The 22,634-nt window shown below is 34.3% G+C and overlaps 1 protein-coding gene across 2 annotated transcripts in view; it reads left to right on the forward strand.

The window, feature by feature from the left end:
* Positions 1 to 4,435: 4,435 nt before the first annotated feature.
* The window catches only part of LOC121382741 (discoidin domain-containing receptor 2-like), a 181,164-nt gene continuing 162,965 nt past the window's right edge, over positions 4,436 to 22,634 (forward strand). For both annotated transcript variants that reach the window (XM_041512313.1, XM_041512314.1), the window contains exon 1: positions 4,436 to 4,919. In XM_041512313.1, the coding sequence (XP_041368247.1) occupies positions 4,793 to 4,919 (127 nt within the window). In that variant the 5' untranslated portion in view covers positions 4,436 to 4,792. The remainder of the gene's footprint in view (positions 4,920 to 22,634) is intronic.

Consider the following 22,634-nt stretch of genomic DNA (forward strand, 5'->3'; position numbering starts at 1 on the left):
GTTAGTGAGAGAGAAGTCCGTCTTACACATACTCACTGACTTGTTAAACTTGCTCTTTGTGGAAGCCAGTTCTGGGATGCGAACCCAGTACCTACCAGCTTTATATCTGATGGCTTTACCATTGGACCACTGAGGCTGGTATTAGTACTAGGCACAAGAGTGAGATTGTATCTTTAACAGTCATCACATACTTTCCCCACCCCACCTTCCTTCTAGTGAATTAAAACATGCCTCAAGAGATCATGTTGATATACGTTTCATTCATTAATCTGACAGAGCAAAAGTTAATCTTTAGTTTTTGGAGATCCGCATTGTCTGTAGTAATCTAGGTGTATGTGTTACAGGGTGTATCTACAAGTTCACCGCTCATCTTTGGTAGATGTATGTGTTACAGGGTGTATCTACAAGTTCGCCTCTCATCCTCGGTAGGTGTATGTGTTACAGGGTGTATCTACAAGTTCACCTCTCATCCTCGGTAGATGAATGTATTACTGGGTGTATATCTACAAGTGTGCTGTCGTGCACTGTGAGTCTGTAACTAAGACACTGGACTGTAGATTGCTCCATAAAGTGCAGAGCTTTGGTTTTATGTCCCACACTTGACTGGTCAAAGTAAACTATTAGCGTGAGGATTGACACCAGTTACAAATGAGCCAGGAAACATAACTCCCATGCCTCTCCAAAAGTCGACTTCTGATGAACTAAGCATGAAGTATAATTGTTCACAAAGGCATTCTAGAAATTCTTTCACGACTGTGGTAATTTTGTATGCAGCACGCTTCCTTCTGAGGTCCGTTTCAATTTGGGCTGTGGTCATCAAAATATGACTAATTTAGCTTTGTCACTGTTTGGGTGGGTTGCCTGAAGTTACAGTGATGGTATCATGTGGTACAAGTGTATTGTGAAACCTGTTTTCACTTGATTTTCTTAAAAGGATACAGTGACATATTTCAAATGACATAACGCTAGTCTATTTTATTCATTGCATTTTAATATCTGTTCTTATATCAACTGTCATGGGTACATACCTCAGCTATTTGGGATACCTGTTTAAGAGGTCAAATTCAGAATGAATGAATGGATGAATGAGTTTTTAAAGACGCCCTAGCACAAAAATGCACATTGGATATTGGGTGTCAAAGAAAGGTTTGGATTCAGTGAAAAACCAATTTTAAAAAATCTACAATATTTTATTTATTGTTTGAGTTTCATCTGTAATCAGATATTCTAAATAAGCACATTTAAACATAAATATGTATTACTTGCATTTTGTTCTTGAAACCATTTTAAAAATTATTATTAATGATAGAATAAATAATATGAATATATCCGTGTTGAACTTGGAAATAGTATTGACATTGTACCTAATTACAGCAAGAGATGTTTTATAATAATATGGGTAACATATACTTTGGCCTTTGATATGCCAGTTAATTGTGGGAAACTGGTTTGAATGGGTAAAAACCCAGTGGGTCTATACTAATGGTGATCACTCCTACAACCCATCATATAGCCCAATGGGCCCACCTATGGGTTACCACTGGGCTATGTCCTGATCCAGCTTCTGATGGAAAGAAAGAAAGAAAGAAGAAAGCATATTTTATTTAATGACAAACTCAACACATTTTAACTATGGTCATAGGACATCAGACATTTGGTTAAGGATCAGAGAGGAAACCTGCTGCAGCCACAACATGGACTATTCTTTTCAATTAATTAGCAGCTAGTGGTCTTTTATTTGCATCGTCCACAGACAGGATAATATATACCATGGTCTTTGTTACACCAGTTGGGGAGCACAGGCTGTAACAAGAAATTGCCCAATGGGCCCACCAACGAGGTACGATCTTAGACCAACCCTGCACATCAAGCGAGCACTTTACCACTGGGTACTTCCTGCCCTGTGATCTGATGGAGACAAGATTGGTATAGGGATGTGGGTGGGGAGTGGGTAGGGGGATGAGATGAGAGTGACGTGGGGGTTCTGTGGATAAAGCAGAGGAACTATGATGGAGGTGGCCTCAAACTAAACACAAAGAGACCATGTTACAACTGTTTACAGGCCTCACCCAGCACAGGTTAATAGCCACAAGCCTTTTTAACAGCCTTTGTCAAATCCTCTCTTATATAAAATAAAATGGGTCATACTTAATTAACTTTTTTTCTCTCTTGATATGATATATATCTTGTTTCAGAATCTACTATCAGATTGTCTGAAAACAGAGACTTAGAGATGTGAAAACTTTGAAAGAAATCACTTATGTGTTACATAAGCGCTAAAATTACAATTTTGCATATGTCTTTGATATCATACCGTAGGATATTCATGTTGCATGGTGAAGTAGCAACATGTTTTAGTTTTGATCAGGTTACCGAAGGAATTAATAGAAGAACCAAACCTGCTCCAATAACCATCTCTGTTAAGCAGCCACTTGTCTATAGAAGATCCCTTTTGTGTCTTTAAAACCATTTAATACAGTACACAATATTAACAGACTTGTATGAAGCAGCTGCAATCTTAATAAGTGCCACTTTTTATACCTTTTTTTTTTGTAGCAGGTTTGTCAAACACATCTCAATTCTGAGGTGGCTTTACGGGACATTGGTATAATTTTGTAACTGAAGAATTTAATCATTAATTTTACACTTAACGATTCAAAATTTATTATTATTTTATAGATATATACAGTGAAACCTGTCTAAACCAGACTCTGAACGAGCCAGAATCCTGACAAAACCAGCCAAGTTTAATGGTCTCAAATTTTATAAATTCTAAAAGGTGCCACTCTAAACACCGGATCTTTTCTAAATCAGATAAATATTAGGTCCTCTGTGTGATCTGGTTTAGACTGGTTTCACTGTATGTACATTTAAGTAATAAATCCTCATTCTCTTTTTCTAAATTCAAAAAGGTTTGTTTACTGCTGAAACACAAATCCGTATCATTCAGTTTGTCATTGCCACCACACCTGTAAGTTTAACATGGAGACTTAACAATGACCAATATTTGTTCAAGATTATGCGGCAGGTTGAAATGCTGCACACTAGTGACCTTTCTTGTAATGTAAATAAAAGGTAAATATTATTAATCATATTCCGACAATATTATCACTTACATGCATGAAGCCACTGTCGGTGGTCTATTCAAGCTGCCATTAAATTAGCTGTATATATCGGTGTAACCCTTATAGTACACGCTCACACACCCAGCCAGCCACAGGCTCACACAGTGATAAACCTTCATAAATATTTAACTCCCTTTCAGTATTATATCCTGCTTGTTACATGCATTTCTCACTCTTTAAGATTATTTTCTTGTTCTCCATTTCAGCTTTAAAGTCTAACAGGGATGCTTGTTATTTCAAGAATTATTGCAGGTAATACATTAATATTTTTTCTCATAGCATTGTTATAATTTAAAAAAAAAAAAATGTTAATTTACAATTACTGAAGATCTTTATAAATATATTTTGTATGTTGTGAAATATGTTTGAGTTGTTTAGTAAACTATTTAGAAGAAAATTTAATTCATAAAAATAAATAATTGTTAAGGATGTTATGCATTAATTGTTTCAATTTAAAAAAAATTATATTGATGTAGTTCCTTTACTTGATCTCAGACCTATTGATTAAAATGCTTATTATTAATTTTTTCTCTATTTATATATTTGGCACAGCACTTTACACTTAATTTTAATTTAACTTTGGAATTTTTATATTGATGTTTATAATCAATTCATTTATATATTTACCATTGTTTAACACCTAATGGTCAAAGTATTCATGTGCTGAGGTGTCTATTCATTCCTTCTCTCGATCCTATCACCTGGGGGCGGGATGTAGCCCAGTGGTAAAGCACTTGCTTGATGCGCGGTCGGTTTGGGTTCGATCCCCATTGGTGGGCCCATTAGGCTATTTCTCATTCCAGCCAATGCACCACGACTGGTATATCAAAGGCCGTGTTATGTGATATTCTGTCTGTGGGATGGTGCATATAATAGATCCCTTGTTACTAATGGAAAAATATAGCAGGTTTCCTCTCTATGACTGTCAGAATGACCATATGTTTGACATCCAATAGCCTATGATTAACAAATCAATGTGCTCTAGTGGTGTCGTTAAACAAAACAAATTACTTCCCATCACCTGATTTGTATATTTTCTAGTAATGTATATCATGGCCCTGTAAGCATATATAAAAGCAGTAACTGTTTTATAAAATGATACCTAAGTTCCTCCGAGCCATCAAGACAGCTATAGAGATAGCCCGCGATTAATCCCCAAGACCCAGTATCTTCCCTTGCCTTTCTTCCTCATAGTCACAATAGGTCGGCCACAAAATAGGTGCGAAGCACGACTGACATGAATGAGTGAGAGAGTGAGAAGCTGGGAGCAATCGCACGCCTGGGAGGGGTGATCCTGTATGAAAGCCGCTGCTTACTACCCACTGTGAAAGCCAATAATCAGCCTGTCCTCCCTGCCGAGAAATGGACCTGACCTCTCTTCCATAATGATCCTTATATTGAAAGCATTTGTTATCTGTTCGCAGAGCCCGACAGAGGCTGAACTATGAGAGAGAGAATAACGCGTGGATGTTACCATGGCTGATCTGACAACGCTGACTGACCACGATCACCGTGTATACGCTGCTACTACTACTACTACTAGCAGAGTTTTATAATCTCACCGCGGCGTTCATGGGAGTTGGTGGTGTGTTTACTGCTGTACAGTGATAGTTTTTCTTTTTGTTTTGTTTTTTCTCTCTTTTCCTATATGTGATAGAGATTACATTATGGGAGTTATGGATACTTTTTCGTGTGAGTGGTGTGGTTCCACGGTGAAGGTTCGGAGGAAACCACTCTGGATTCTACTGTTATGGATTGCTTTGCTGTCACCAGCCTGCCAAGCTCTTGATCTAGGTGAGTTCTCCCCCTAAGCAGAGCCACTGCTGCCTTAATTAAAACTCAAACAAAGCTGGTTTATGTGTATTTTATCAACAAATTTGCTTTCTGTCTAGAAATGTTGATATCTTAGTGGTTTACAGAACATTATAACGGTATTTCTGTACTTCTCTGTGGAGGTGGGCTGAACTAATGAGAGAGAGAGAGAGAGAATAACGCATGGATGTTACCATGGCTGAGAATCTTCATTTTTTTTTATTCATGTTATTTTATAAAAGAATTATATTCTAAGCTATAAATATACTTAATTTAAAGTGGAGAATTTGTACTGTTTATTTTATTCTGATATGTTTTTTTCTCTCTTTTTTTTTCCTTTTTAAAATATATCAGTCAAGCTATATGTAGTATTTTGTATAGTAGTTGCTACTTAGGTGTTTATTGGAACATATTATGTTAAGATTTGTTTTTAATCATTGTAAAATAAGAAAGAGAAAAGTGAGCCCTAGGCTAAAAGCTCAGTCAGTCAGTCCCATTCTGACACCAAAATCCCTGCATGGTTTATTTTTGTATTTTTGTATTTTTCTTTTCTTTTCTTTTCTTTTTTGTGGCTAAGTTGGGAATCTGAAATACATTTTGTGCCTTTTCTTTGATAATGATAATCTTTCTAATATTGTATTCTTTTTATATCAAGGTCTAGCTATTAACATAGTTCATATTAGTAGAGAATTAGCTAATCTGAAATAGGAATTTTATTTTTATTTCTTATGTGTAATCTTTTTGAAATCTGAAGTATGTTGATGGTTCTTTTTTATTTAATCTTAGTGATTTATCTGAACAGTTTATTTGTTGCAGTACAGATTAACATTGTAGGTTCATAACATCCATGTTTTTTTTAAACTAATTTCTTCCCTTTGTGTGTTGCAAATTTTTTTATCCTCAAAATTTGATATTTTTCTGTTGTCTGGAAGTTTAAACTCTTCATCTTTTTAAATTTTGGCTTAATTTTTAACACACATATTTATTAAAAACACTTTAAAATATGTTATTGAGTTTTTTAAAAGTTTTTTTAGCCTAATTTGTTTATTTATTTTAAAACTTTAAAAAACCCACTCAATAACATGTACAGTCTTGTGTTAGAAATTAAACAATAATCAACTAACATATCAATGTGAATACATCTTTACAAAAATATTATTAAAATGTATTTGAAGATATTTTTTTCATATATTAAATTAATGCAAACTTAATATTTGTATTCATTAAAAAACAATTTCTCAATAAATTTAAGGCGTTTCCTTTTAATGATTTCCCTTGAGGTAATAATGATTTATTAGTTATTATAGTGCAATTAAACTTTATCTTTATCTAACAAATAATAGATGTCAACAAAATACAGGTACATATATGTACCGGTATGAGTTCGACCTGTACCCCCTTTCAATGGTTAAAGTTATAGTTTTAGGGTTAGGGTTAGGGTTAGGGTTAGTCTTTAGAGCCTTTAGAGCCTTTGATATAGAGAGGTACGGGTCAAACTCTTTTCCATGTACCTTGCTTCATAACTGCACTAGTTGGTTTTTAATTTTTTAATTTTTTGTTTGGTCAAAATCCAATTTTAATGAACACATTCTAATGTTAGATATATGTACAGCCTGAAATAGGCTCTAATCTGCAATGTTGTTCCCAATGGTTATTTCTTATGAAGACAAATAATTGAAAACCCAGTGAAATGAGTGGACGCAGATATGTTAATAGTGTGCTGGCTCAGTACTCCGTACTTCAGATACCAGATAACACGATGTTGTCCTCAAATAGTTGTTTCCAGAACAACTGTTTAGCCACATTTGAAAGGAACTTTGCCCCAACTATATTAACAGTTAAATACATTCTCAAATAAAATAATGTCAGATGAATACTACATTATAGAATAAAACTTTACCAAAAAGCCCAAAACACACAATATTAACACCAATTTGCATGTGAACATTTTAAATTAGCATAATTTATAAATATTTTAGGCTATGAATTTATTACTGCATTATTAATTTTTTAAATCAGAATTATTAGCAAACATCTGGGGTTTTAAAAATTAGTTTCCCCTTTTTTTTTTCCTTTACATTTTTTTATCCAGTAGATAATGGATTTTTTTTTTTAAAGAGAACAGCTTTATACCTGGTATTGAGACTACAGTCATTCTTTAACACTATATAGTAAAAAAAATACCATGCCATGCCAGTCTGTTTTTCATTAAAAACATATTATATTTTATATACTATATATATTTACAAAAGGATTGGGCACAAGTTATCCCACTAAAGAGGCCTTCTTCTGTCCAGTCTGTATAGTACGTCTTGAGACATTTTAAGGTATCTTTTGGTTTTTTCTTCAGGCATTCTGCGGTATCGAACATCTATGGGCCCCTTCCCAAAAGTAAATTGCACAGAAAATTCCCAAAATTGATGTGTAAATATTTTTAGTAATTATGTCTGTTGTAATAAATTAATTTAACCGTATCATTCAATAGTCTAAACCTCACTCCCATCCCAGTATTGATTAAATCATGCCAATCCCATGAGACATGGATAAATTCAGGATAAATCCCCGATCTTAATTCTAACACTATAAGAATGGTCTATATATATATATATATATATATATACAATGTACATGTTAATATGCCATTGTTTATAGTAAAAGTACTGGTTTGTCTGTGTACACGTTCTGCAGGTTGGTATTGATTTTCAAAGACGACTGGTTGTCGGTTGAGCTGGGTGATGATTAATTATTAAAATCTCAGCAATTGTTCGAGCGTAGGTAGGTCTCTGCCACTTATTACAGACTGTTTCATTAAAAGAATGCCACTCTCGGTCTTCCACACACCATGGTGAGCTATCTATGTCAGTAATTTTTCAAGATGAATTAGTTATGACACACAGACGTAACAGCAGAGAAGGATTAACACTGTAAATATTTTATTGAATATACAGATATTTTTATGGTATACATCAGGAGCTAATTCACAAAGGTCACTTAGGTTCTGCTAGACAAAAAAGCATCCTCTTTTCAAGTCTTTTAGCATTGTGGGATCGCCAAGTTGCGAACGTTTAGTGAATTAGGCCCCTGTTTATTTGCCCATTAACATATATAAAAGTGTATTGAAATAAGAAAGTACCATAATGTCTGAATTCAAGTTCTGTATTAAATATATATATTTTTTTAACAGTTTTGTTTAAAGTTAAAAAGCTAACAGGATTTTTTTTTAAATCTTTAATATTCAAAATATTTGTTGGTATGAATTAATTTTGTCTAAAAAAAAGAGAGGCAATTTACATTTTGTTTGACTAAAGAAATTAAAATCTATTTACACATGATCAAATGTCAATTTAGGTAATGCATATGAAAAATAAATTACACTTGACAGTATGCAAGTACACACATAATACTGGCCATGTTCATGTTTCTATATGATACAAATCTTGATTTTCAAAACTTTAATGGGATGTGTATAGTAAAATAACCCATCGTCTTATATCTTATGCTTGGTAAGCAAAATATATATTATATTATACAGTGACGAAAAGAGGTGAAAATAGTTCTTTTGTGCTGTGCTAAAAGTACGGTTTGTAAACTGATACTTATTGTCAAACTATCTTGATGAAACTTTCATGGTTCATCTTTTTCCTTTGTCGTAAATTATAAGGCATAAACAATAAATTTAGTGATGTTTTTCTCAGCAATTCTTCGGCAATATATACAATTTTACATACAGCTGTGAGTTATAGATGGCTGTGGCTGATATAGGCAGGCGATATGTGGGATGTACTGGTATTTTGTTTACAACACGGCCACTGTTACTGTGGTGTCAGCAATGCATATGGTATGTGGCTCGTTGGTGCACCGAGCTTGGGGCAGGATATAGCCCATTGATAAAGTGCTTGCCTGATATGCGGTCAGTCTAGGAACGATCACTGTCAGTGGGCTCATTAATATTGGGCTATTTCTTATTCCAGCCAGTGCACCACGACTGGCATATGAAATACATATCAGAGGCCGTGGTATGTGCTGTCCTGTATGTGGGATACTGCATATAAATGCAGGCTTCCTCTTCAGGTCTATGTGTCAGAATTACCAAATGTCTGATATCCAATAGCAGATGATTAATAAATAAATGTGCTCTAGTTTGTGCCATTAAATAAAACAAACTTTTTTGGTAAAGCTTTTGTTTGAGGTGTGATCGGCTCAAGGATCAATCCCTATCAGTGGATAGACACATTTAGATTGTTTTCATTCTGTGCTGCTGTTTTCTAAAGGGTAAAGCATGTAGTGGTACTTGGTTTCTTCTGTCACTATTACCAAATGCACATTCACATGCAAACACATTTGTTTAAAGAATATCTTTTGCAAACATATTTCATAACTTTTATCTAGCACATGTGAATGTAATAGTTTGTGGATAAGTAACTTAAGTCCGACTTAATTATTAACAGCATTGATGCACTACTATATATAGATTTTGAAGAAGGAAGGAAGGAAAGAAAGGAAATGTTTTATTTAACGACGCACTCAACACATTTTATTTACGGTTATATGGCATCAGACATATGATTAAGGACCACGCAGATATTGAGAGAGGAAACCCGCTGTCGCCATTTCATGGGCTACTCTTTTCGATTAGCAGCAAGGGATTTTTTATATGCACCATCCCACAGACAGGATAGTATACATACCACGGTATTTGTTATACCAGTTGTGGAGCACTGGCAGGAAGAAGAAATAGCCCAATGAGTCCACTGATGGGGATCGATTCTGGACCGACCACACATCAAGTGAATGCTTTGTCATTGGGCTGCGTCCCACCCCACTTTGAAGAAGACTACATTGATCTATGAATAGGTGTATTCATAAGTTTATTCAGCATAATTTATATAGCCTTCCTGTTTTTCTCACCTGCGTAATATATGAGGAATGACATCTATAGCACTGCATATATGTAAAGGTTACTCCGTTTAACTGGAGCCCAGCCTGTACTGCATTTCAGTGTAGGTGAATTTTAACAACAAACAACAAAATGTAGCATGTGAATTCCACAAACAAATTATATTCGAATTACACATTATGTCTTATTGGCCATAAAAAAATAAATCACAGAAAAATATTGATTTAATTCTTAATGTTGATATTCTTATTTTCAGCAGTGAAATTATATACATTTTAGGATTCTGTAACAAGTTTCTGTTATATTAATTTATAATTATAGTGTACGTAAAACATTTGATATGAAATAAGTATAAGTCTTTATCTCCTGTTATTGAAATTCCATTGATTTCGACCTAATCTTAGAAGATGAAAGAGCAGCTTTGTTGATTAATTTATTATGCATTTTGCTGAGATAACTCTACAGTAGACTTCATTATAGATTTATTTTATGTGCTTTTTTGTGTTAGAGATCAGTTAGTTTTGGTAGAAGCATTCATGAGAATCTGACTTGGCATTTTGTGTTTCAGTCATCTTTGAATGCATTTTGTTTCCTTTGTAAAATAGCAAGTTTTAAAAATAGCTAGCTTTTGTAACATAAAATATTTTTTATTGCCAACATTGCAACAGAAATTGGTTTTATATTAAATATATTTTTTTAAATTAACTTTCCTAACATTACTGTTGAATGAAAAAGATTAATGTTGGTTGGTGGTTTGTTTTGTTTTTTTTGTTTTTTTGGGGGGGTTCATTTTTTTTTTTACAATAGTCAATATATGTATATATTTTTATTATTTAATATAACAAAATATAATGATATAATTTTAGTCTATGGCTAAGGGAAATTCCACTATATAACTGAGGTGACATACAGTCTGAGCCAAATCCATCTGTTGGGTTGCTCAGTTCTAAACTAAAATAAACAGAAAAAAATGTTTTTACTGCTAGAATGTACAAATTTCCATAAAAATTCTTTACAAACACAAACGTTTTCGTACTTGACAATATATCAGATAGATATATTTCTGGCTGACATTTTCAACTTGAATGTGTGTGAGTATTTTTACCCCTAGACAAACATACATTTTAAAGAAATTATTGTTTGGAGAAGTCGTAAACGTATTGCAGCATAGGTGAACCCAGTCCAACAATGGGTAGTACACACTTTTCATCTTCACTCCAGTGAAGTTTGCTTGTGAAAGAGGAGTTCGTTTCATTTTATGGCTGCAACTTTAAATGATAGGCTGTTGAGAGACGGGTAACATCTGGCTGCACCAGCATTTTTTGTCGTCTTTTTTCTGGCTGTTCATCTTGATGAGAAAATCAAATGGCTGCTGTGCACTTGGTATTATATTGCTATACTGTTGTCTGCAATTTGTCTGCTGCACTATTTTCGGTATGTGGAAAGAGGATACAGACTCAAGGATTTGATGATATGAAATGTCAATTAGTCTTATTTATTACAGACCAATGTCAGTTTGGCTTGTAAATGGTGATCGTTTTACTTGAAGATATTTTTCTTGGCATATGCATGAATTGTTATGTTGAGGAGAAAAAAGTCCACACAAATTATCTGAGAATTTAAACTTGATAATAACAATATAACATTATTTCGGTATAGAATATAGTATGCATCTAATTGTACATTTTTTCTTGGCATATGCATAAATTGTTAGTTGAGGAAAAACTCATCTAGATAATCTGAGAATTTAAGCTGGATATAATAATAATAATAATAATATAAATAATATAACACTATTTTAGTGTAGAATATAGCATGCATTGTACATTGTCTAATTGTACATTATATCTGGATGAATCATTTGAACCACCAACTGACCAAACTTTATTGATAATGTTATCAGGGACATGCAAAAAAACCTTCTAGCGGTACATATGGCATAATCATACCTATTGGAATGTCACTTTTTATACACTTATTCACATTGGTACTGACAGAAGGAGAAAGAGGAGAACTATAACTATGAGATGGGATAGCCTCCTGCCCGTTTCTTTCAACAAATAAAGTCTTGTTTGTTAATAATTATGCCTCCATTCTTCAGCAGACTTGCTGTCTTGTGCGCCTGAGGCTTCGCAATGTCGGGATACCCACTGTGTTCCTGTAATTTGATCGCAGATTGCAGATTTGTTTTTTGTCTGTGAAGCTGCACAACACTCTAATTATATAACAGTCTGCATGTAGTCCAGCTATGGCTTCCAATCAGACTGGAGATTGTTCTCAACAAGAAAACATCTGGCTTTTGATAATTTAATTTTTCTAATCAAGGTTTTCTTTTGAATAGTTGATAACCCGTAAAGAGTGCGACTGTTTCACTTGTGAAATTTCTGTGTCTTATATTCACTGTTTTCTTATTCATACTTTTGTAAATTGATTAAACTGTTTTATTTCTATACTAATTAGGTTCTTTTATACAAGAATAAGATGTTTTTGGAATATATATATTCTTTCATATTGTGTAGAGCATTGAACAAGTGCATTCTCTCTCTCTCTCTCTCTCTCTCTCTCTCTCTCTCTCTCTCTCTCTCTCTCTCTCTCTGTCTGTGTCTGTCTCTCTGTCCATCTGTCTATCTGGCTCTGTTCTCTCTGTCTGAGTCTCTGAATCTCTCTCTCTCTCTCTCTGGCTCTCTCTGTCCCTTCTCTCTTTCTCTTTCTCTATATATCTCTGTCCCTTCTCACTCTCTTTCTCTATATCGCTATTTGTCCTTCTCTCTGTTTCTCTATCTCTCTCTCTCTGACACACACAGCACAAACATCAAATCAAATAATTCTAGTTCAGTTCCACTAGAAGTCTTAATAGATGTCCGTAAATATATTTGAAGACCCCATCTCAAGCTCACAATAGTAAATATGTTTGAAGACCGTTCTTAAGAATACAATATATCAACTGGCATGGATTGTTAAGCTTGTATTGGTATTCACTGGCATCTTAATTAATATGTGTACATATTCCATGGACCGGCGTATTTTATTCCATGTTTGGTTTAATCTCCGTGGTAAATTACCTTCCATATAACCAGTATCTTGACAGACCTGTATTTCCTATAATGTGCCAGATTCATAGCGAGAGAAAAGAAATATCTCATAAAGAGGTAAGAGGAGTGTGAGTCAATAGTGATAAGCCGCCATCAAAGCACTTGCACATTTGGACCTATTATTCACCATCATAATGATGAGTGTTCAAAAACAACCTGTCTGTATGGATGGAGTTAGCGGTCTTTATGTATATATGACACGACCGTCTTAGTAAACATAGAACCTAGGTGCTAAACTTTGACATTGGGTGAGAAAAGACATGAGGAAACCGCTGGAAAGAAGCTGTGTTTGAGTACATGGCTTGTTCAGATGGCTTTAACCACTTTCTTGATCCAACTACACTTTAAAAAAAAGTGTCTCGTGAGACCTGTTTTTTTTTTTAAAAGTGTGTTGTGAGACCAGAGACCGAAAACAAGACTGATCTGTGGGATTTGCAAGGACACTTGAATGTCATCTAGCGATGGATGATGGTATTGATCAAGGGCTGAGCAAGTTCTTTCCAGAATAAAAATATTCCTGTCAGATACAAGGAATAATTCACTGCTACTCAGTGCATACGACACACCTTGCTCGCACAGCGTGCAATTAAATGTCTTTAGCGCAGCTTGTAATGTATTAAAGAAATCAAATATTCATGGCTCTCGTTCACACTTAATTGATAAAGATTATAGAAATATTGAGTGATAAAATTGTAACTGTAAAAGCCAACAACAAAAAATTACTTTAAAAATAAATGGTAATCACGTACTTTTTCTGAACTAACAAAATCTTTTGAATTTAGACTTTATTTTATAAAAAAAATTAAATCTGATGTTAGGTTATTTATACTATATTTATTTATTTTATACTGTTATTTGCCTAGGTTTATATATTTTTTAAATTCTGCACTAAATGTGTAAATTTGATGAACATCGTACCTTTTTTTGGTAATTTTTATCGGTTTCAAAAATATATCTCCAACTGATGACTTGTGGGTATATTTCTTTCACAAGAAATTTACTTTGATTCATCATGCATGAATCCACATTTCCAATGTGTCAGTGATGTCTTTTCGACAAAAGAAGATAAAATTTCCTCTGATCTGTATGTAATTGTGTAAAAATACAGTGTTAGGTTATGTGACCAAACGTTTCGCCCGGGGATGGACAGGACTTGCTAATGTACTATGGTCAGTGTGCAAGTCACCTTTGTGGTAACATAATACTCTCCATTACATGGCCTTTGAAGGACACAATGCAGGCTACTGGGGCTGCGTTATGGATTCTGTGACCGAGGTTCTTCCATTGTGAAAAATTAATGAAATATTCACACAGATCTTCAGGGTTATATCTGTAAAATTGGGCTGGCTTTGATTTTTTTATCGAGGCTTTTTGTTCACCATTGTCAGTGTGCACACCTGCGAAAAATGTGAAATATTAAAGAGCATTTGGGCAGCGAACCATGAAGGATGATGTGGGATGACGGCCCAGTGCTCGCTGCTGTTTCATCTTCTGTAGCCATATCGGTTCACTTATGTAATCCTGCTGCAGAAATTATGTTATTATAGATGTCAGGAAATGAAGTCTTTGAAGTGGCAGTCCTCATAAAAACAAAGCAGGAAGGGTGTGTCATCCTGGAGAGTGGCAGTCCTCTTGTACATGAAGCAGCTGACTATGATTCATGGAAACATATACCATTGTTGCCTTGTCAAAATGTTGTCTTGATTCTTTTGTAAAAATATGAGTTTAACATATTAATACCAATGTATGTCCATCTGTTTATAAGGTCCTTAACAATGTATGTGTGCTGAAAGTCTTATTAGGATTATTAGTTCTAATATACATCGAACAGAATATCTCTAAAAATGCTTAAAACCCCAACCCAAAATGCCAAGGCATACATAATTGTATGTACAGGTACATGTATAGCAAGTTATCGAAGTAATATTGTTTTTGATCACCCAACTGATGAGAGAAAAGAGATAGCTTGTTATTCATACATCATAACTTTTCATTCATTTCTTAAATAAATAAATATAAATAAATAAAAAAATAATAAAAAAATAAAAAAATAATAAAAATAAATAAATAAATAAAATGCCAACTTACAATACATCCATATTATATATTAATAAAATAATAATGCTGAATTACAGTAAACCATTTTGTTGTTTGTTGGTCTCATGGCAATTGATTGGCTATGTGTACGTATGTAAATCATCATATACTCCACTTAATATTTTTCAATTCCTAAGCATTACATGTTCGTGTATTGCTGAAGGTTCAGGGGTAACCCATTTTCTACCTGTTAATAAACTGCCTCTAGTTGGATAATTTTTCCACTATTTAAGCTTGAGTCTGGTGGTTCGGTGTGCTTTTACTCTCCACGCACCTGACTAGAATTTGTATTTGGTGATCACTGGGATGGCAGTGTTTGTTCACAGTGGACTTCAATATTTGTCGAGTCAAAAGGTCCAACAATAGCTTTCCAGTACCAGATCTAAACAATGGACTTTATTTCAGCATCTGGAATAAAAGGAAATTGGAGCCTGCTAAATAAAGTCATGCCAAGTTGAAAAGTTCTACTCATGTTAAATGGTCAATGAGGTTAGAATAATCAGTATGCTGAAACACCACTATTGAGGTTAAAACTAGTCACTGAGTTTGAAACAGCCATCACTGAGTTTGAAACATCCATCACTGATGTGTTAAGACAACTTGAACTATTTTATCATGCCCGTATACCACTAGGGATTCAGGCGTGTCCATCATGGGTCCGATCTCTGGATAGCCAGGGGACTCACCCGGGATAGAATAAGACCACTGATGAAGATTCTTCTCAGTGGACCCATTTGCAGTTTGGGCTATTTTCCATTCCATCCAGTGGTCCACAACTGGTTCATCAAAGGCCATGGTATGTGCTGTCCTGTCTGTGGGAAAGTGCATATAAAAGACCCCTTGCTGCTTATTGGAAAGAGTAGCCTATGTGGTGGCAGCAGGTTTCCTCTAAAGAAATATGTCAGAATGACATATGTTTGATGTCCAATAGCCGATAATTAGATAAAAATCAATGTGCTCTAGAGGCGTCATTAAATAAAACAAACTTTACTTTACTGAAACCACAAATGAGGTTAAAATAGTCACCAGCTGTTACCAAGGTTATATAAAACAGCGTGATGGTCAAGCCAGACAGATGTTAGTTAATGAACAAGACCATAGTGAAGAAGATCATTGTCAATCGGATGATAGTTTTAAAAAACCCACACATTAATATGACTAATTAAATAGGTTAGGCGAAATTAAAAATGACCCATGGGAAGATACATGAATGTGACAGTACCTGTAAATCCCTTTTTAATATACCGTATATCTTCGCCTATAAGTCAAATTTTATTCACCCAAAAATTATTTTATAACATGGGGGATCAATTTATAAGAGGGTAAAAACATTTTTCACCCACAAATATTACCATTTTGGGGATTATTTTACAAGTTATGACTTATAGCCGATATCGACTTACAGGTGAAGATATACAGTATTTGGCTGAAATGTCAGATCTTGTCACATAAATTTTATCCAGTGCTTAATTAGCACTAAATATTTTGCAACTCAAAGCATTTTGAAAATTCCTGGATCCACTCCTGTGATCTACTTTTCATCGTTGCAAAAAAAAAAAAAAAAAAAAAAAAAAAAAAAAAAAGATAGTTTCACACAAAAACAAATCAGCCAGGGTGTATGCTCTAAATCAAGTTATGTAACAGTTACCATATGTTGTTTGTTTTTGTTTTTACGTGTCTAATTAATAAAGCTCCTGTTTAGACACTCCTAGGGAAGACTGGCAGACACAAATGACAGCATATAGTAAACATGTCAAAATGCAAACAAAAAGATAGAACTTACCGTAATCATACAGTTTTCTTAGCCTGACCATTAAAATCAGAAATGCTCCTAGAAGTATGGCAAAATTAATAAACTCCAGAAGCTGATTACAAAATGATGTGTGATACATGCTCTTGAAAAATGCATGTGAAAATTAAATAGTATATTTATATACATTATATTATATCAACCTATGGATGGTGGATGGTGTGAACAGACAACAGCAAATTTCAAAATCAATAGGAAATTATTAACATGCATATTTAACATTTGCAAGAATTAGGGTAATATAAAAAAGACAGCTAGGTACTAAGGCATGTCATGTATACATATACATACATGTACCTCATTAAATAATCATTCTGGTATTGTATTTACAGAATTTTTTTCTAATTATACCTCTTTTGATCATCATCTTTTGTGCAGTATATATGTTATGCATGTACATGTGTATCTGTAATAATAACAATAAAAGTATTTGTTCCCTCCAAAGTTTGTCTCGTCCATTAAAAACCCATTTCCCTTTGACCTGTTTGGCTTCAGTGCTCCATTTTAAGAGATTTTCAACACATAATTATTCTCCGACAGGTCTGTGCAGTGCATTACTGGAACAAAGGACTATATTGTTGAACCTCTCCTAATTTAACATAAACAATATTGATTTACACGGTAACATCCTGTAGATTAATATTCTTCTGAAGAGGTGAAAATTTCCCCTGTTTCTTTTATAATGTTAAAAATAATCCCACAGACTAGTACCAGTGTGAAGTACATGTATATCTATCTAATAGAAAAAGAAAGAAATGTTTGTTCAGTGACAACCTGGCACATTTTTCAGGTTCCACTTTTAACCAATATAAAGTTCTTATTAATTCCAACAAAATAATAAAGAAAAGGGGAACTATTTTCAAGGGAGATAACAGCCAGTGTTAAGTCTACCTATTTAACAGAAAAGAAAGAAATGTGTCGTTAATATCACCCCAGGATATTTTAAACTAAAGATATTTACAATGTAATTTCATACAGTTATTTTGACAGTTTAAAATAATAACTATAAGAGAGGGTACTGCCATGACAATAGCAGTATGGGGTCTTTCATATGCATTTTCCCCCTAACATACATACCATGCTTTTGGTATATATCACTACAAATCTATACAAATATATTTGAATTAACTTGCATCATCTCAAACTGACAGAGGCTGTCATGTTATATAGAGTAGAAGAGATGAATGTATCTTTGAAGTACATGTAGTCAGTGCAGTATGGACAGAAACCTTTCATCCACTGAAAAACGTAATTTGGTGTTAAGGCTCCTCCTATAACAAAAGACTTTATGGCATTCGGCAGAGAAGTCACGCTGTTTAATAACAGTGCTGTTTGGTGATGTGCGTGAGAGAGATCCATTCCGCGAACACAATTCTTAATGTAATATCTTGGTTTTTTGCTGATATCATTTGCGGTCAGGGAATGTAACATGTCCTACAAATTGCTTCTCCTAAAATGCCAACCAGGCCAGCGACTCGGAACAAGCTGCTACGGCTGTCTGGAAAGGTGTCCGGGGTTTTTTCCTCGTTGTGGAGACAGATGAGGTGAGCAGATGCCCGGAATACGGGTCTTCAGCTTTGTCACTGCTATAATGGCTGGATGACAAAACTTGTCAGGATGTAAACTAAAATCAATAATTACAGGTTTGTCGCCAGCTATGGGCTGGAAATCCTTTATGCATGAAGCGAACAAGCTGAGGGCCGACAGATGCGATATAATACGTGACCAAGAAGACAACAAAACTCAGCCAAGATCTGGTTTCAAAGAATTTGGGGACAATGGACAGAAAATTATTAATCAGGCATTTGTGTTTGTTGTGTGTGCCCGTCTCTGGAGTTGAGGAGACTTTTTAATGATTTGTGTGGGTGAAGAGAATCAACGTTGAAGTAGGGATTAATGGCTGTGTGCATGTGCGATGACCGTCTTTTCAACTAATTATGCATTTCATGAAATGAGCATACGACCCAGTGTTTGTTTTCTAAGACACAGACAAAAAAAAACAAGACAATTTTATGCAATGATTTACAAACAAAATATTGAATAGAGTGAATTTTAGTTTATTGACATTAAGTTTTATTTATAGTCTATTTGTACTTATGTTTACAGATTTATTATACTCTTTAACGTCTTGAACATATTTTACATTAATTAGTTTTTTTCGGTTTTGATATTAATGACTGTTCTAACTGAATAAACCATAGATTTCTTTATAAACAAAAAAGTCCTTTCTTTAAATTATTTTAATATTTCACGAATACTGAAATTTCTTTAATCTTTTCTCTCTTTCTTGGAAGGGGTGGTTAAATTGAAAAAGAGAAACTTATTCTACAGATAGAAAAACCCCCGAAATAATCTTATTTTTTCAAACATTGTAAATATGAAGAGAAAATAATCTTAATGATTTCCTAATAAAAAATAAGATTGCTTTGTAAACATCTTCGTGCTGGAGTGTCGTCAAACATTGATTTATTTATTCATTTGTAAACAGACCGGCCTCGGTGGCGTCGTGGCAGGCCATCGGTCTACAGGCTGGTAGGTACTGGGTTCGGATCCCAGTCGAGGCATGGGATTTTTAATCCAGATACCGACTCCAAACCCTGAGTGAGTGCTCTGCAAGGCTCAATGGGTAGGTGTAAACCACTTGCACCGACCAGTGATCCATAACTGGTTCAATAAAGGCCATGGTTTGTGCTATCCTGCCTGTGGGAAGCACAAATAAAAGATCCCTTGCTGCCAATCGGAAGAGTAGCCCATGTAATGGCGACAGCGGGTTTCCTCTCAAAACTCTGTGTGGTCCTGAACCATATGTCTGACGCCATATAACCGTAAATAAAATGTGTTGAGTGCGTCGTTAAATAAAACACTTCTTTCTTTCTTTCATTTGTAAACAAAAATGGCCTTTTCTAAGATTAATTAAATGGTTTGTTACTATTGAGGAGTGGTTAAACTGAGAAAGAAGATTATTCTACAGATAGGAAAAAACCCCTAAATAATCTAGCATTCCAAACATTATAAATATGAAGAGAAAATGGTATTATATATATTTCACTAATAAAATGAAAATAACATTCCTTTAAATTATTTAAATATTTCATGACTAATGAAATTTCTTTAATTTTTCTTCTTCTTTGTTTTGGAGCAGATGGTTAAACTGAAAAAGAGAAGATTTTTCTACAGATAGAAAAAAAACCCTTAAAAAATCTTGTATTTGTTTTGGAGCAGATGGTTAGACTGAAAAAGAGAAGATTATTCTACAGATAGGGAAAAAAAACCCTTAAAAAATCTTGTATTTGAAACATTATAAATATAAAGAAAAATTAATATTAATGACTGTTCTAAACTAATAAACCAAAGATTTCTTTTTAAACAAAAAAGACGTTTCCTACAGTTATATTTTAGTAGTTTTTTTGAGGGGGTGGTTAGACTGAAAAAGAGAAAATTACTCTACAGACAGAAAAACCCCTGAATAATCTTGTATTCGAAACATTTATCAATATGAAGAGAAAATGGTATTTGTTTCACCATCAAAACAATTTTAACCTTTCTTTTAAATTAATTAAATATTTCATGAGTGTAGCTTTAATCTTTTTTTTTTTTTTTTTGAGGGGTTGGTTTAACTGAAAAAGAATTTTTTTTAACAGATAGATACCCCCCCCCCCCCCACCCCCCACCCCCCTAAAACATCTTGTATTGGAAACATTATAAATATGAAGAAAAAATGGATTCAGTTAGTCTGCTGACAGTTGTACTGCACCTGAGACTCCAGTCTGTCATTGTTCCTGCTCGTGGTAATGACTCATGCTAATTTAACGGTGCTGCACTCCTAGGGTGGGAGTCACTGATTAATAGGTCACATGATTTGTGTGCAGATTACCCATCATGCCTTATAATCAGGCAAACAGTTTTGCGGGACATTAGCTTTCTATAAATTGATATGTCACCCAGATTAGAACTCTTGTGAGAAAAATTATTGTTATTTTTTTTATTATTTACTCAAATAGCTAATGAGGATGAGGGAATGGTCAGAGGTTTTATTTGTTAATGTTGTGTTCTGGCTTGTCGATCCAGTTTGGATCAATATGAAAATGAACAGTGCTGTTTTTTGTAAAAATGCAACTTTGTTATTGGATTTCCTACAACTGAATAGTGAAATAAAGATTACATTTTGTAAATATTTGTTCTCAGCTTGTATGATATTTGTTTAATAAAACAAAGAAAAGAATGGGTTTTTGTTAAAATAACTGCCAGGGAGTTTTGCCAATGGATAGAAATGTGTTGCTAGAAATGCATTTTGGAGGAAAATAGACTGATTTTATGTGAAGGCTTTGGAGAGTTTATTGTTTTGATATTGTAAAATAATACTAATTACTTTGATCGACATCACCTGGATCAACCTGTTATATCTATACAGTATATCTTACTGCCTAAGAAAGGTAAAATTGAAACCGTATTCTAATATCAAAATCATATCTCTGTACAAGACAGAGTTGAAAGGACAAAGTTAGACAAAGTCATGTTTGCTTCCATGATCCACTATCAGGTGTTCTTCTTTAGGAGGACTGCCACTAATTACCTAGGAGATCTGTAACAGGATGTTTAACCCTCTTACACTTCCTGTAGGAGGACTGCCACTATCAAGACTAGCTCAGAAAACCCAAACTTGCACAGAATGGAAAAATATAGACAGGAGAAAGGGCACAGTGTAAATATGTGCGAACAACTAGTATATTTAGATACTTCCTGTAAATGGGTGACACGTACCAGCAGATGGGTACAATCATAAAAGGATACTGATGTGATCTTAGATACTTATTTTTGTAATGGGCATATCTCTCTGGTGAAGTCCGATGTTGTGCCCATAACAGGCCTGCTTGAACAGTGTTTTACTGGAAACACACCAACAATGTCCTATACTCATACCACCTTAGATACTTCTCTGTTATACCTGGTACTTTATATTGTAGATAGCAAAATTTATTTTTGTCACATATTTTTTAACAGTTGTACATTACAATAACCCATGCTGTTTATGCCAGTCTGTTGATGATTAAATTATGATGTAAAAAGTGACACCAGCACTTTGTGCTGAGTATTACATGCTGATGTCATTAAATATTCACCAACATTGGCTATTAACACTTGTTCCTCTCGAGTTTCCCATTTGTCAAAGTGTGCCATGTTTCAGCATTAATAAGGTAATTTGCATTTCCACCAGCTGTTTATCACATCATAGCTGTATATTTACATACGGTATGCCATAACATTACGGACACAGGTTGTTGTCATGCCAGGGGGTCTCATATTGACATACATATTATATGTCATTGGTAACTGTTGCACTGGCTGCTTGCATGTAAATGTATCTTCGTGCATATATCTGAGCCGAAAGTCCAGGCTATATACACATGTTGTCTTTGAAGTGTGTATATGTACAGCTAATTGAAAATGCATCTCAGTAACACAGACCAATAAATGACTGTCTCGTAGAATCTTTGTATTTGCTAGCCATGATTGGTTTTTGCCATTCCGGCAGTTGGTGTATTAAAAATGCATTGCTTGTAGTGCATGTAGCCTTAATGATCAATGCACATTTGTAGTATATGTATAGTATGTATAATACAGTACTCTATTCATACACAGAGTGAATTCCATATGTCAGATTCCTAAGACATATAATATTAATAACTCTGATTTAAAAATAAACCCTGCTGGGATGTCATTAAACAAACATTCCACCATGACTGGTATATCAAAGGCCATGGTATGTGCTATCCTGTCTGTGGGATGGTGCATATAAAAGA

Source organism: Gigantopelta aegis, chromosome 10 (genome assembly GCF_016097555.1).
Source record: "Gigantopelta aegis isolate Gae_Host chromosome 10, Gae_host_genome, whole genome shotgun sequence".
NCBI classification, from domain to species: Eukaryota; Metazoa; Mollusca; class Gastropoda; order Neomphalida; family Peltospiridae; genus Gigantopelta; species Gigantopelta aegis.